We start from the raw sequence: 17,520 nt of genomic DNA, 5'->3' as shown, positions 1-17,520 counted from the left end.
AACAGCTTCTTCCCCTCTGCCATATGATTCCTAAATGGACATTGAATCCCTAAACACTACCTCATTTTAAAAAAAGAATTATAACTTCTGTCTTCACACTTTTAAAAAATCTATTTAGTATACATACATATACTTACTGTAACTGATTTACTTATTTATTTGTTTTTTCTTTCTATATTATTATGTATTGCATTGAACTGCTGCTGCTAAGTTAACAAATTTCTTGACACATGCCGGTGATAATCAACCCGATTCTGATTCTGATTCCTTTTGCACTAGTTATTTAATTTTATATATACACACATCTTATTGTAATTTATTGTACTTTTTATTATGTATTGCAAAACAACATATTTCAAAGGTTCAAAGGTACAATTTAATGTCAGAGGAATGTATACAGTATAGTATATGAGGGGTTATTGATAAGTTTGTGGCCTAAGGTAGAAGGAGTCAATCTTAGAAAACCTAGCACATTTAGTTTTCAACATAGTCCCCTCCTACACTTACACACTTAGTCCAGCGGTCGTGGAGCATACAGATCTTGGACCTCCAGAAAGTATCCACAGCAGGGGTGATTGATAAGTTTGTGGCCGGAGGTAGAAGGAGATGAGTTATACAGCTCTCATTACATGCTCATGCAGGTCAACTCTTTGAGTGATTATACAGAAAGTTTGAAGTTAATTACTCATTACCTACCTTAGGCCATGAACTTATCAGTCACCCTGATGTTATTAACTGATGAGTTATTAACTTCAAACTTTCTGCAAAATCACTCAAAGAGTTGAACTGCATGTGCTTGTAACGAGAGCTGTATAACTCATCTCCTTCTACCTCAAGCCACAAACTTATCAATCACCCCTGCTGTGGACACTTTCTGGAGATCCAAGATCTGTAATCTCCACGACTGCTGGACTAGATGTGTAAATGTAGGAGGGGACTATGTTGAAAAATAAATGTGCTAGGTTTTCTAAAATTGACTCCTTCTACCTTAGGCCACAAACTTATCAATCACCCCTCATACATCCTGAAATGCTTTTTCTCTGCAACCATCCACAAAACCAGAGGAGTGCCCCAAAGAATGAATGACAGCTAAATGTTAGAAACTCAAAGTCCCCCTCCAGCTCCCCCCCACGCGTAAGCAGCAATGAGCAACAATCCCCCCCAAAAATAAATCAGCACCCACACCGAGCACTCAGGCATGAGCAAAGCAGCAGTAAAGACACAGACTTGCAGTTACCCCAAAGTTCACCTTTCACCCGGCACTCGACACACCACAGGTTCTCACTCCCTAGTAAGGGAGAGAGAGGTGTCTCCGTTTTCCCAGCGAGTGGGGAGACATAACAAACAACTCGCTGGTTTACCATGTTAAAAGCCCACCAAGTTGCTTTTCTCGAGCTCTGTGCCCAAAAAATTGGGCACACAGTCGCAGATGTCCCGACTAATTTCACAATGTATGCCAGTGATATTAAACCTGATTCTGATTCTGAGTGCAGGCTAAAGGCAAAATGAATCAAGGGGAAGTTGATGGGGCAAAAAGAATAAGCTCAGAGTTATAAGGATGTAAGGTAGAAGAGATAAGGAGAAATGAAATTGCTCCCTTGAAAGCTGATATCAACATGATGAGCTGAATGGCCTAGTTCTGCACCTATGTCTTATGGTCTTGAAGGGAGAAGAGAACTCTGTGTCTGTGTGTGTATATATACACCAACAAGCTATCGAACAGTCAGGGTGATCATCTCAGGCACAGTTACCACTTGATATCTGCTGTGAGATGGGTGTAATGTCAAAGGGTTGAGTTTTATTAGAACAGCAGAGTCATAAATGGAAACAGTGTGAGAGGCAAACACAGGCTACATTGTACTTTCGCATGGGTTAGGTGGAATAACGATACTACCCCTCATTATGGTCCTTTGAACTCAGTTCCAACATCATCTGTAAGGAGTCTGTACATCCTCCCCGTGGAATGGATGGGTTTCTCCAGATGCTCTGGTTTCCTTCCACAATCCAAAGATGTACTTGTTAGTAGGTTAATTGGTCATTGCAAATTGTCCTGTGATTAAGCTAAAATTAAAATGGGTGTTGCTGGGGTATGTGGCTGGAAGGATGATTCTTTGCTGCATCTCAATAAATCAATAAATAAAGTATCAGGTCACTGAGTTTCATTTCAGTTACTGACAGCCACAGACAAGAGCTATGTTATTTATACACAAAGTTAAACCCTCTAGATTGTTTTCAACTGATCCAGGTCTCCATTATGGACACTTATGGACATCTGCTATCACAAAAAACTTAGAAAAGTCAGTATGAACAAGCTATCAATAATCCAAAGTATGTGCTTTACAACAATAAATGCCACTTAAAATAATTTCATAAAAAATCCAAATAAAGAGAAATTTTTACAACTCATAATAGGTTAATATAACTCAGCTGTGGGGTATTAAGAGGTGACTGCTTTCTGGCAGACATTTAACGGAAAATAAAAAAAAAATAATTTATAGAAAACTATACTGATAAGTAAATACTGACAAACAATGTATGTACAAAAGAAGATTGGGAACATGAGTTGTAAAGAGTCCTTGAAAGTGAGTCTGTAGTTTGTGGAATCAGTTCAGTGTTGTGGTAAGTGAAGTTGTCCACACTGGTTCAGGAGTCTGATGATTGTAGGGTAAAAATGTTTGTGAACCTGATGGTGTGGGACCGAAGGATTCTGTTCCTCTGAGTAATGAGAAGAAAGCAAGGCCTGAAGATGGGGATCCTTGATGATGGATAATGGGAATCCTTGATGATGGATGATGGGGATCCTTAGTGATTGATGATGGATGATGGGGATCCTTAATGATAGATGATGGGAATCCTTGATGATGGATGATGGGAATCCTTGATGATGGATGCTGCTTTCTTGAGGCAATGCTTCATTGGCAGTTAATGTACTCAAATGTGTAAATAATGTGGAGATTTTACAAGTTATAGGACCACTGAAGAGACTAAATGACTACAATGTGTTAGCATGATAACTTAGTCCTGCATTCTTCAAATGGTCTTTGACTTAGCACAAATCTACATGTGTGGGTAGGACCAATGCTAGGAACAACAATAAAGTTGTGGTAAGAGAGAAAACAATCCTGGTTTAACAAGTGCAGAGCTTGGTAAAGATTCATGATTAACAGGGAGTCGCCCGGAGTTCACTTTCCTCAAGATCGCCCACATTCTATCTTTTAAAATATAGTTTCATGTTAGTAATAGTGACCAGGAAATTGCCATATTGTCACTAAAACTGAATGATTCACTTATGTCTTTCTGAGAAGGAAACACAGTCCTTTTCCAATCTGGGTTTTTTGTAAACTCAAAAGGTTAATTCAATTATCCTTACAAATATATGAACAAGCTAATTGGTAGTCGCAAGCTGTTATCAACACACTGTCAGAGTCCCTTCATCAGAAGGACTGTAGCCGTTTAATACAGTTTTTCACAACTATCATCGTGAGTGCAGTTGAGTAAGAGTAATAAATGTCAGCCTGTTGTCCACAGTGTTGAATTAAGACAAATAATGACCCTTTATGCTATAATGAAATGCACTTTCTTAATCTTGTACAATTACCTTGTCTGGTTCTCCCACATGCTGGATAATGGTACAGGAACCTGAAGACACACACACAACATTTTCGGAACAGCTTTCTCCCCTGCACTATCAGACCATTAGATTTCTGAATGGATGGGGAACCCATGAACTCTGCTTCAGTATTTTTCTCTCTCTTTTTGCACTGCTTCTTTCATATATACAATTCTTGGTGTAATTTACAGTTGTTATTATTATGTATTGCAATGTAATGCTTGCCACAAAGCAACAAATTTCACAGTATACGCCAGTGATATTAAACCTGATTCTGATTCTGAAGAGAAGACATTGAAATAGATACAGGGAACATAAGAAAGACAATTTCCAGCTTAAAACGCCATAGCGTCACAGAAAGTCAAGCAGCTGAGTTTATGTACTCAAAGAAATAGAGACTTAGGGAATAGATTATGGTCTACAAATCCATGAATGTACAAGATGATATGCACATTACTAAGTCTATTTTTGTCTATGTTATTGGTTCAAATAGTGAACAGGAGGTAATTAGAAAGGCTAACAGAATGTTATTATTCTTAAGCACAGAAACATAGAAAACCTACAGCTCTATACAGGCCCTTCAGCCCACAAAGCTGTGCTGAACATGTACTTGCTGGGAATGAATATAAGAGTGGTTATGCTCCAGCTATTTAGGACTCTGGTTTGGGAAGACATTCTGAAATTCTAAATTAACTCTATTTGCCACTCATTCAGTGAAATGTGTCATTTGCATCAAGAACGTGCTGGAGGCAGCCCAGGAGCATCACTATACTTCTGGTGCCAACATTGCATGCCCACAACTTACTAACCCTAACTCATATGCCTTTGGAATGTGGGAGGAAACGGAGCACCTGGAGAACACCCATGCATTCACGGGGAGAGGCTACAAACCCCTTACAGACAGCAGGGGGAATTAAACCCCAATCTTACAGGTTACACTGTAAAGCATTACGCTAACCACTACATGACCATGCCACCATTTTGTACTCATTAAATAAGGAAAATAAATAGTTTGGCTATTTGATCTTTTTTAAACAAGCAAGCCTGACTTCTGGTGCAGAGGACACTAATCAATTGTGTTGGAATAAGTACTTTTAAGTGGAGAACAATATCATTCCAGAACTAGGCACCAACATTAGGAAAACAGAGTCAATGTAGTCTCCTGGATTTACCTCTATAATTTGGAAGGAGTAGAAAGCAATCTTATGGATTTTCCTGTCCTGCCACCTGAAACCAGTTAAGAGCTGGGAAGTATGCTGATGCAATAACCAAATACCAGTTAAACACTTGGGACCAGCAAACAGGTTGTTTATCCAGCTTAGAAAGCTCAAATGTTTCAATCCAGTTGTTAACTTTCATTCAAGCTTCTCATTTGACTTGTGTTCAATTATGTGCTATCTTCCAAGTCATTTCCTCCTCCCCAGTCTGCTCCACAGCTCTATCTGTTAAGACATTGACAGAATGAAAATTCTTAGACTGGAATCTGGTATTATTTATACATTGGCCTCCAGTTTAAGATGATCCTGGTGAAGTACAACAAAGACTTGCAGGCGGCAAAAACAACTATTAACTACCTTATTAATCACACATTTTCTCAAAAATGTTTCTATGTTTCTAAAAATGATCACTGCAAACAGTAGAATGTATCTCACAAAGTACACTGCAGATGCTGTGGTCAAATCAAGACGTACAAAAAAGCTGGATGAACTCAGCAGGTTGGGCATCATCCGTTGAAAGAAGCTTTCTTTCAATGGATGCTGCCCGACCTGCTCAGTTCATTCAGCTTTTTTGTACGTCTTGAGTAGAGTGTATCTTCCCTTTCGGAGTCAACCTCTTGAAGCATCAAAATGACCTGACATCTTTGTGGTTTGTACTGAAGTCTAAAAGGTGCATGTCAGATGTGATGTGGCGTGTGCAGGCCAAATTGAGGCAGTGGGGCCTGGGCCTGAGAGCAGGGAACTAGAAAATGTTTATCTTCTGGAGTGGACTTGGAAGCAATTTGAAGTGGTTGAACCGAGGGGAGGCAGAATCCAGGCCTAAGAGCAAGGAACTAGCTCAAGTTTGACCAATTTAAGTGGCGTGCCAAATTGGAAAGGTTGGGTATGGGCTGAATTGAGGTGGCAGATCCCAGTCCCAGGTCCGTGAGTGAGGAATGACCTGCTGTTTGGCTGATTTAAGCACCAGGCCAGATCGAAAAAGTCAGGGTGTCAAGGGTGAAGATAAGGGATGGGCTGGTGTTCAGCTTGGTGCTGTGTGATGTTTGCTTGTTTTTGTGTTGAATTGAGACTGTGGCCTGCAATTATCTGGCTACTGGATTGGCTGTGACTGACTTTGATTATTTTCCCCTGCAAATTGGCTGTTTGATGGTCCTTTTTTTAAATCAGCTCTGTTGGGTTTCTTTGCTTTGTGGCTACCTGTAAGGAAATGAATCTCAAGATACTATATACATAACTTGAGAATAAAGGTTCTTTGAGCTCCGAATTTTTTGAACATTGTGGCTCTGATGTGTGCTCATAATCAATGTTTGCTAAAATAACTTCTTCTCTACAGAAATGGAATCAATCTAAACAATCCAGAAAAAGATCTTTAATGAGCCATTGAGGGAAAATACACAATGATCACACTCACCTCAATGGCACATTCAGTAAAGGTGGACCCATTAATACAAATGGATTTCAGAAGGCCTTTAATCTGAAACATTAATTTAGTTTTCCTGTTCACATACACTGGTTGCCCTGCTGGATGTTTCTATTTATAACCTCTGATAATTTCTCTGATTGCTAGCCTTACTCAGAGTAACAGCTTGGCTAGCTGCCAGTGACTAGTGCGGTTCCTCAGGGGTCTGTGTTGGAAGCGCTTCTTTTCACGCTATGTGTCAATGATTTGGATGATGGCTTTATGCCCAAATTTGTGGATGTTACAAAGATAGGAGGAGGGCCGGGTAGTGCTGAGGAAGCAGGGAGTCTGCAGAAGGACTTAGACAGATTAAGAAAATGGGCAAAGAAGTGGCAGATGGAATATAGTGTTGGGAAGTGTATGGTCATACAACTTGGAAGAAGGAATACGGACATAGACTATTTCCTAAATGGAGAGCAAACTCAGAAATCAGAGGTACAAGAGGACTTAGGAGTCCTCATGCAGGATTCCCTAAAGATTCCAGGTTATTTTGCTGCTAAAGAAGGCAAATGCAATGTTAGCATTCATTTCAAGAGGACTCGAATATAAAAGCAAGGATGTAATGCTGGGGCTTTATAAGGGATTGGTCTGACCACACTTGGAGTTTCGTGAGCAGTTTTGGGCCCCTTATCTAAGAAAGGATATGCTGGAATTGGAGAGGGTCCAAAGGAGTTTCACTAGAAATATTCTGGGAATAAAAGAGTTAATGTATGAGGAGCATTTCATTGAAACCTACTGAATATTGAAAGACCTAGACAGAGTGGATATGGAGAAGATGTTTCCTATAGTGGGGGAACCCCACAGCCTCAGAATACAAGGCCATCCCTTTACAACAGAGATGAGGAAGAATTTCTTTCACCAGAAAGTGATGAATCTGTGGAACTCATTGCCACAGATGACTGTGAATGCCAAGTCACTGGGTATATTTAAAGAGGAAGTTGATAGTTTCATGATTAGTCAGGGCATCAAAGATTATGGAAAAAGGGCAAGAAAATGGGGCTGAGACGGATAATAAATCAGCCATAATGGAATGGTGGAATAGACTTGATGGGTAAAATGGCCTAATTCTGTTTCTATAATTTATGGTTTATTAGTACATATCTGAATGTTGCCTAGGTGTAACTGTATACAGAATATATTGCTTCAACTGCTGAGAATTTTTAAATGGAATTAAGCATGAAGCAGTTATCAACATGCGAACATTACTTTTGACTTTAGGTGGGAGGACAGCCATAGATGAAACAGGTAGAGTTAATTCTCTGAACTGAGGAGTTTGGGGTGAGATGTCTAACCACCAACAACCCTGCATATTCAATATAAATGGCTTGTTTCAGTGTTTATCAGGGAAATAAACAGTGTGTGTGTGAATGCAAGAAATTCTGCAGATGCTGAGAATCTTGAGCAATGAGAGAGAGGTAGGCCCTCTGTTGATTGGGATCAACTTGGATGTCGCATCCTAGCTGCTTACTCTAATATACAAGCCAGTACACAAGCAGGACAGCACGACATGGAGAGCAAACTGTTGTCCATGCAGCAGGCTCCCTCTCTCCACACAGCTGGTGAATCCAAAGGAACGGCAGAGACCGATACAGTTTGGCACCAGTGGTGTTGCAGGAGTTAACAGCCAGTGTTGAACTCAACAATGTATGAGGCATGACCACATAGATTAGATAGCAACAAGCTTGGCCCAAGAAGCAGGTTTTAAGGTTTTAAGGCCTTGGGACTCCAGCTTTGGATTTTTCTTCGGGGTTTAATCCTAAAGCCTTCCCCATGAGTTGGTATATCTGAAAGGCATTGGAGGTTTCAGTTAAGAGTTTTTCTTCTCCTAGACGAGCTGTCAACTACGGCTGATGAGCTGGATCTGCCCAAAATTGCTGCTTTTAAGGCATCAGTAACCTGGCTTTGCTTCTTCTCCTGGCAGTAGGAACAGTTCCACTGAGCTTAGTAGCTAGGCCACACTTGAAGGCCAAGAGTTGGACTTGGTTGGCAGAGGCTAGTTGAGATGCATACTATTAGGAATATTTAATAAATAATGGGAGCTTATCCCTACCGAACCCCACCTTCACCCCCCCCCCGCTATGATAATCTTGAGGAATCCTTGAGTAATACCCACACATAAATGCTGGAGGAACTCAGCAATTCAGGCAGCATCTGTGGAGGGAAATGAAGAATTGATGTTTCAGGCCAAGGCCCTTCATCAAGAACTGAAAAGAAGGGGGAAGATACCAGAATAAGAAGATAGGGAAGGGGAAGGAGTAAAAACTAGAAGATGATAGGTGAACCAGGTGGATGGGGAAGGTAAAGTGCTAGAGAAGAAAACACCACATATGATTTATAGTACTCATTTATAATATACGAATAAAAATTTACAAAACACATATGATTTATAATAAAAATGCCCACATATTTGACTTACCTTGCTGAATGTTATTGCCTCTTCCTCAGCATCAACTCGTCCACTTTGCTGGGCATCCATGGACCACATGTTCTTACTGTAACTCTATAGATGCAAATCACATTGATAAGTTTTCAGCAGAATATTTCTTCCAAACCTTAGAGTAAAACAAAAAGCACAGACTTACAAACCTACTGATTTAGGGAATTTAGGGTTCTTAATGCCAATTAGTGAAACTATTTCCCATCTTTAGGATCCAGGATCAAAAGCTCTCGGTTTGAGGTAAAGCTTCCACAATTGGATTTTGAAAATCTCATCTTCAGGAGAGCATTCCTACTCTATAAAACCAAAGTAGCTTATACCAAAGGCTGTTTGGCCCATCACATCTTTGCTGGAGCACTTCAAAATAAATGCACTGCTGCACTATCATCCATCAGCTCTGTATTTTTCAAAGCTTTGAATCTTTAGCCATTTTTTTTCTTCAGGGACAGTGTGTTAATGTATTAAAATATCCCCAAGACACTTCACAGGAGAGTTCTCAAATAAAGTATGAGACATAGATTAGATAGCAACAAACTTGGCCCAAGAAGCAGATTTTAAGGTGCATCATAAATGAAGTGGAATTGAAAACTAGAGTATTTAAAGAAGACATTCCAGAACTTATGATATTTGTAGTTGAATGCATAGCTGTGTAATCAATGAAAATCTGAGAGGCATGAGTGGTTAGAATTGGACTCTTCCAGCCCAACAAGCTACCCAAATACACCAATGTGACCAATTAATCCACCAACCTCTACATCGTTGGAACGTGAGAGGACCTGGAAGAACCCCCCCCCCCCCCCCCCCACAGGACAATATATAAACTCCTTACAAACAGCAATGAACCAGGGTTGCAAGTGCTGTAATAGTGTTACGCTAACTGCTACGCTACCTTGCCAGGCCAATTAGATGAAGACAAAGATTTCAGGAGCTTGTATAGCCAGACATTTTCCAGAGCTTAGTGTTCTGAACTTCAACAAGTCTCTTTGTTAAGAAAGATCTCCAAACAACTCCTTTACATTTCAAACCATACTGGACATCTATGAACATATAAAATGGACTATAGTCTAATACTGTGAATTTTGATACATTTGACATATTTATCGTGGGTACTACAAATTTGTTGATTAACCTAGAATGAAGGGACACAGCGACTTTACAACTTTCTCATCCTCTTCCTCCTGAATTTCAAGAGCTAATTTCTTCAAGTATTTTCAAATTCATGCATCATCTTCTTGAAATTGAGACTCATTGCTATTCTCCAATAGATGCAGGTCAAGTGGGTTTATATTAACTCACACAACTCTCAAAAAGGTAACGTGCAGTTGAAATCAGGTTAGCAGTGAGATTTTTAAACTCAAAAATGACTTTGTATTTGCTCATAGACAGCAAGATTTCTTTCCCTCTGTTTCTCCAAAATAATTTGCACTTGCAAGAGCAACACCTGATTTTGTACCCTTCACCCTGACTGGGAACTTTGACCTCTTCCTTGTGTGCACCTTAACTGCTTTGTCCACAATGATGAAGATTTGGTCACTCTCAGCTGTCAGATATTAATATGACTAGACTGCTGCTGCAGAATTTTACCAAATCTTATGCTTAGCTGCTCACTGTTGCATTAGGGAGGCTGAGAAGGAACATAATTTTCAGATTTCTTCATGTCCTTAGGGATTCAGTGGCAATTTCCTACTAGAAGTTCATTGTAACTCCAGATGTGCTTGCTGGTGCTCCTGCACACTGAAGATGTCTCCTCACCAGCCTGTCTCACTCCTTCCACGTTCTACTGGGAGTACGTTCCCACTTTTTTCCAATAATTGGACATCACAGTAGCATTGGGGTTAGTGTGACACTATAACAGCTCCTAGCATTGGAGTTCAAAGTTCAATTCTGTCATCATCTTTTGCACCATTCTCTGTAAATTCTAGAGACTGTTATGTGTGAGAGTCTCAGGAGATCAACAGTTTCTGAGATACTCAAACCATTCCGTCTAACACCAACAATCATTCTATGGTCAAAGTCACTTAGATCACATTTCTTGCCCATTCTGATGTTAGGTCTGAACAACAACTGAACCTCTTAACCATGTCTGCATGCTTTCATGCTGCCACATGATTGGCTGATTAGATATTTGCATTAACAAGCAGGTGCACATGTGTACCTAATAAAATGGCCACTGTGTAAGTACTCATAATATCTTAAAGCACTGACAGCCAACTAAGTACACACCTTAGAGAAATTCAGGTTTCAACTCAAAATGTTAAATCCACTTCTCACTCCACAGATACTGCGTGATTTGCTGAGAAGCCACTACATTTTCTACTTTTGATTTACTTTGGTTGCTTTTCATCTTGCTGGATGTCCAAATACCCATCTTGGTCTCAAATACACTAACTTACTGATCATCCCGTATCTGACGGGGTAATTAATACTCTCTGAATTAACAGCTGGTGCTCTCCGTTAAGATATCATCAATCCACCCAATCTCAAACCTGTACAACCTCTCATCTCTTTCTGTCTTTTCCTTCTTCAATAGCTTCCTCTGTTCTCTTGAATCCGAAACTCATAAGCTTTCTGCAACTGTTGGCTCTGCTTCCTCACTTCTATTGTTCCGACTTTTGATAGTATTCTGTATAATGGGCCTTGGCCAAGGTTTATTACATTAAGTCACAGCTCTAAATGATCAAAACAAAGCAGAATATCTGATCATTGTAAACAAGATAGTCAAAAGAGAGGTAAAATTAATCTCGTTAGCTATTTACCATTACTGGTGAGTTTGCTCAATATTTCACTTTGTCACAACTGCATGCTGGCACCAATTCCCTTAAGAAACTTGCTGTTTACAATGGAAGTGGTATGCATTGTTTTATATCCTCCTGAACGAGCGCGTACCTGTCTGCTCAGTGTTGTATGTAGGTCGTTCTGCAATTCAATCCTCAGCAAAACATTGTTTTGTCATTGCTACATGATCCGTAAACTCAGAGTTTTGTGCTCAAAAATCAGGAAACAAAGGAGAAAGAATCTTTGAAGACAAACACCTTCCACTTTCAACCAAAATTACATCATTTCCCTTTGCTGTGCATTTAACAGGCCATTAGAGTATTCCCACAACAGGTTACTTTATGCAAATAAGCTTCACTTCCATTAACCACTTGACTTTTGAACTCCGCTCCCGTAAGAGGTGAAACAATAAAAAATAACACGACTTCTTCTAAACAATCAAATATAGTGCTTATCAATACGCAAGCTTATAAAACATTGAATTGCATTGCTATATTTACTCAAATGCATTTGGCTTAAAACCTGAAGCAGAGATGTTTCAGCCTGGGTACCTTCGTGTGTAAATGTTTCATGTTCCGTAACTTACTGCGTAAACACATTGTGGATGAAAAGAAACATGTTTTAAAGAATCCTTGGCGACTCAGTATTCATTAGCTACTCGGTCAAACATTGTAAGGAGGTCTCTGATCCGTGCTAGCAGGTTGACATTCACCCGAGCAAGCAGACTACTCCACCTGGAAACAAGAAAATTAACCACAGTCCCCAGTGCTATTTGCAGCATAGTAACCCTGTTGCCATGGGTATGTTTATCCAGGAGTAGCAAAAGGAACGTAGAGTAAGAGAACGAGAAAAAGTGAGCCAGGAAGAATGGAAGTAAAAATCTAACTCACTTACAACGTCGTCTCCAGAGATTAGAGCAGATGCTTTATTGGTACAAAGAATCGGGACATCAGGAAGGGGAAATTGGAGAATACATACCACTCCTCATTGAGAAGTCATCAGTGGAAAGGGTGAGCAGTGGTAAGTTCCCGGGAGATAACATTTCAGAGGATCTATCCAGGATCCAACACATTGATGCAATCATGATGAAGCTATGACAGCAGCTATACTTCATCAGGAGCTTGAGCAGTTTTGGTTTGTCACTACAGACCGGAGCAAATTTCTACAGATGTACGCAGTGACCATTCTGATTTTGGTTGCATTGTCGCCTGATAGGAAGGCTCCAATACACTGGATTGAGGAAAGCTACAGAGGGTTGTAGACTCAGCTAGCTCCATCATGGGCACTCGCCTCTACACAGCTGGGGACAACTTCAAAAGGCAGTGCCACTAAAAAGTGGCATTCATCACTCAGGATGTTCACCATCTTTTCATTACTACCATCAGCAAGTGGGTACAGGAACTAGAAGACCCACATGCAATGTTTTAGGAATAGGTTAATTCTCTCTGCCATCACATTACTGAATAGCGCATGAATCCATGAACACCTTGCTATTTATGAATTTATTTTTATTACAGCTTATAGTAATTTGTTATGCCTGTGCTGTACTGCTGACACAAAACAACAAGTTTCACGATCCATGTCAGTGACAATAAATCTAGCTCTGATTCTGATATGAGGTGTATGTTGAACTTGAGCCAAAAATGCTGGTAATGTTGATGGTTAGAGAGGAAATTCTGATGAATGATCGGTAACTTGAGATTGGAATATCCTCTCGCCAAGGAATCTGCCTGACCCATGGAGTGTCCTCAGCAGCTTATGGTTTTACTTCAGGTTTCCAGATCTGCAATACTTGCTTTGAGTTGGATGTATCAGGTGGTTTTGTGCAGATAGTGTCAGGAGGAACACACACAAGATGTTGGAGGAAGGTCTTTGAGGGTTGACAAAGGACTCATCAGCTAATGGTGAGTAGTTTTCTACAAAGCTGAAGAATAACAAAAGTGTGCAGCAAAGTGGTAGAAGTTGTAACTGGACTGATTAAAAGATCATTTTGATCCTTAACAGCTGGAACAATTAAATACATCTGGAATAAAAACTTACAATGACCATGAAACTTCCAGATTGTCAGGAAATTTTAGCTGAATTTCATTAACAGCTTTCTCAGCCTAACCTACATGTAATTGTAAACCCATAGCAATATGTCTGCCTCCTAAATACTGGCTGAGAAATCTAGTCGTTATCATCAAACTAATACAATAAATAAGGATAAGAACAGAACTGAAAAGATCAGCCAACATCAAACCTGACACCTGATGCAGCAGAGGCAGAGATATATCCAAACCAATTGAGCCCAAGGTCAATAAGACCATAAAGCAAAGGAGCAGAATTAGGCCATTCAGCCCATCGAGTCTGCTGTGCCATTCCATCATGACTGATCCTGGATCCCACTCAGCCCCATACACCTGCCTTCTTGCCATAACCTTTGATACACTGACCGATCAGGAAACTGTCAACTTCTGTCTTAAATACACCCACTGACTTGGTTTCCACTGCTGTCTATGACAGAGCAATCCACGGATTCACTACTCTCTGGCTAAATAAAATTCCTCCTTTCCTCTATTCTAAAACGACAATTTTGAGGCTGTGCCATCTAGTTCTGGGTACCACCACCATAGGAAACATTCCTCTCCACATCCACCCCCTCTAGTCATCCTTATAATAATCAGGATTAGGAGCTTTGTCCCACAAACCAGTCGAACAGCAGACCAGGTGTTGTATGGCATACCATTTCATTTAGTTAATATCCTGGAATCCCCTATCATTATGTCATAACTTTAATCTTGACTCCTGACTTCATGAAGTACTCATGACATTAAGCAAAACATGAGCAAGAAACCCTCCAGTGCCAATCCCCGCTCATGATTCAGCCACTTGGAACACTGCCTGCATAAGTTACTGATGCACACAAAATGTACTCTGGGCAGGAATTTCAATATCCATTACTAAAAATGGCTTCCTTCACTTCCCAAATGAGTTAATAAGAACATAAGAAATAGGAGCAGGAGTAGGCCAGCTGGCCCATTGAGCCTTTCCTGCTATTCAATAAGATCATGGCTGACCTGTCTGTAAACTCAGCTCCATCTACCTACTTTTTCCCCATAACCCTTAATTCCCCTACTATGTAAAAATCTATCTAACTGTATCTTAAATATATTTATTGAGGAAGCCTCAACTACTTCCCTGGGCAGAGAATTCCACAGATTCACCACTCTCTGGGAAAAACAGTTTCTCCTCATCTCTGTCCTAAATCTTCTCCCCTGAATCTTGAGGCAATGTCCCCTAGTTCTAGTCTCACCTACCAATGGAAACAACTTTCCTACTTCTATCTTATCTATCCCTTTCAAAATTTTGTATGTTTCTGTAAGATCCCCTTTCAGTCTTCTGAACTCCAGAGAGTATAGTCCCAGGCAACTCAATCTCTCCTCATAGGTTAACCCCTTCAACCCTGGAATCAACCTGGTGAACCTCCTTTGCACTGCCTCCAAAGCCAGTATATCCTTCCTCAGGTATGGAGACTAGAACTGCACACAGTACTCCAGGTGCGGCCTCACCAGTACCCTGTATAGTTGCAGCATGACCTCCCTGCTCTTGAATTCAATCCCTCTAGCAATGAAGGCCAACATTCCGTTTGCCTTCTTGATAACCTGTTGTACCTGCAAGCCAGGTTTTGCGATTCATGAACAAGCACTCCCAAGTCCCTCTGCACAACAGCATGCTGCAATCTTTCACCATTTAAATAATCTGCTCTTTTATTATTCCTTCCAAAGTGGATGATCTCGCATTTAGCAACATTGCATTCCCTCTGCCAGACCTTGACCCACTCACTTAACCTATCCATATCCCTCTGCAGACTCTCCACATCCCCTGTACAATTTGCTTTTCCACTCAGTTTAGTGTCATCAGCAAACTACACTCAGTTCCCTCTTCCAAATCATCAATGTAAATGGTAAACAGCTGTGATCCCTGCACCAGCCCCTATGGTACCCCACTCACCATGCACTGCCAACCAGAGAAACATCCATTTATACCAACTCTCTGTCTTCTATTGGTTAACCAATCCACTATCCATGCCAATATACTTCCTCCGACTCCATGCATCCGTATCTTATTTATAAGAATCTTGTACGGCACCTTATCAAGCGCCTCTGGAAATCCAAGTATACGACATCCACCTGTTCTCCTCTATCCACTGCACTCATTATGTCCTCAAAGAACTCCAGTAAGTTTGTCAAACAGGACCTGCCCTTTCTGAATCCATGCTGCATCTGTTTAATGGAACCACTCCTTTCTAAATGTTTCACTATTTCTTCCTTAATTACAGCTTCAAGCATTTTCCCAACTACAGATGTTAAGCTAACTGGTCTATAATTGCCCGTCTTTTGCCTACATCCTTTTTTAAAAAGTGACGTGACATTTGCTGTCTTTCAATCTGCCAGGACCTGCCCAGAGTCTAGAGAGTTTTGGTAAATCATCACCAACACATCTACTATAACCTCCGCCAATTCTCTCAGCACTCTGGGATGCATCCCATCAGGACCAGGGGACTTATCTATCGTCAGGCCCTCTAGTTTGCTCATCACTATCTCTTTAGTGACAGTGATTTTATCGAGGTCCTCACCTCCCATTTCGTCCATAATATCCTTCTTTGGCATATTAGACGTGTCCTCCACCATGAAGACCAGCACAAAATAGTTGTTCAATGCCTCAGCCATTTCCTTATCACCCAATATGAATTTCCCCTTCTTGTCCTCCAAGGGACCTACATTGACTTTAGCCACACTCTTCTGCTTTATATATTTATAAAAACTTTTGCTATCTGTTTTTATATTTTGTGTTAATTTACTTTCATACGCTATCTTCCCTTTCCTTATTTCTTGTTTAGTTGTTCCCCATTGCTTTTTAAAGTTTTCCCGATCCTCCAGTCTCCCACTACTCTTTGCGACTTTGTAAACATGAGCTTTTAATTTGATATTATCTTTCATTTCCTTAGTTATCCAAGGCTGGCTCTCCCCACACTTACTCTCCTTACTTTTGACTTGAATATACTTTCGTGAAAGTGTGAAAAATCTCTCTGAAAGTATTCCACTGTTTCTCAGCTGACCTACCAAATAGCCTGTGCTCTCAATCCACATTAGCCAACTCCTCCCTCATCCCGTTGTAGTCTCCCTTGTTCAAGCATAATACACTAGTTTTAGATCTAACTATTTCATCCTCCATCTGAATGTGAAATTCAATCATACTATGATCACTCTTTCCAAGAGGATCCCTGACTACAAGATCGTTAATCTTACCTGTCTCATTGCACAGGACAACATTTTCCCTGGTAGGTTCACTAACATGCTGCTCAGGAAAGGCATCACGGATGCATTCTATGAATTCCTCCTCAAGGCTTCCTTGACCAACCTGATTCACCCAATCTAAGTGGAAGCTAAAACCCCTGAGACAACTGCCGTTCCGTTCTTACAGGCCTCAGTCATTTCTTGGTTAATCGCCTCTGCCACTGCAATATTTTTATTAGGTGGCCTATAGACAACTCCCACCAGTGATTTTTTCCCTTTACTATTCTTAATCTCTACCCATATGGACACAACGTTCTGCTCTGTAGATCTTATATCGTCCCTCATAATCGCCCTGATCTCATCCCTAATCAAGAGCGCCACCCCACCTCCTCTGCCTTCCTGCCTATCTTTCTGTATTACCTGATACCCTTGGATATTTAATTCCCAATCATCTGCACCTTGCATCCAGGTTTCTGTAATGGCCACTAAATCATATGTCTTGGTGCTGATTTGTGCCACAAGTTCACTAACCTGGTTTCTAATACTACGGGGGTTTAGATGAAGTGCCTTTATACTCATTGTCCTTTTAGAATCTAGTGATCTATGCGATTTTTGCAGTTTGCTTTTATGCAATCTACTGTTAATTCTTTCTTCACTAACTCTAGCTTTGGTCTCTGTATTCTTTTCTGTGTGGGTTCCCATCCTCCTGCCATATTAGTTTAAAGCCTCCCCAACAGCACTAG

General features: G+C 40.5%; 1 protein-coding gene across 7 annotated transcripts in view; it reads right to left on the bottom strand.

Moving 5' to 3' along the window:
- LOC132378075 (uncharacterized) overlaps positions 1-17,520 on the bottom strand; it is a 172,767-nt gene that overhangs the window by 12,156 nt on the left and 143,091 nt on the right. The window contains exons 1-2 of one of the 7 annotated variants that reach the window (XM_059944791.1): positions 12,050-12,274; positions 8,703-8,786 (exon numbers count right to left, since the gene is read on the bottom strand). In XM_059944791.1, coding sequence (XP_059800774.1) covers positions 8,703-8,786; positions 12,050-12,097 — 132 coding nt within the window. In that variant the 5' untranslated portion in view covers positions 12,098-12,274. The other 6 variants (XM_059944797.1, XM_059944793.1, XM_059944798.1 and 3 more) reach the window with 6 other exon arrangements.

Source organism: Hypanus sabinus, chromosome 19 (assembly GCF_030144855.1).
Source record: "Hypanus sabinus isolate sHypSab1 chromosome 19, sHypSab1.hap1, whole genome shotgun sequence".
NCBI classification, from domain to species: Eukaryota; Metazoa; Chordata; class Chondrichthyes; order Myliobatiformes; family Dasyatidae; genus Hypanus; species Hypanus sabinus.
The sequence above is the reverse complement of the archived record's forward strand: the minus strand, read 5'-3'. Positions and strand labels throughout refer to the sequence as shown.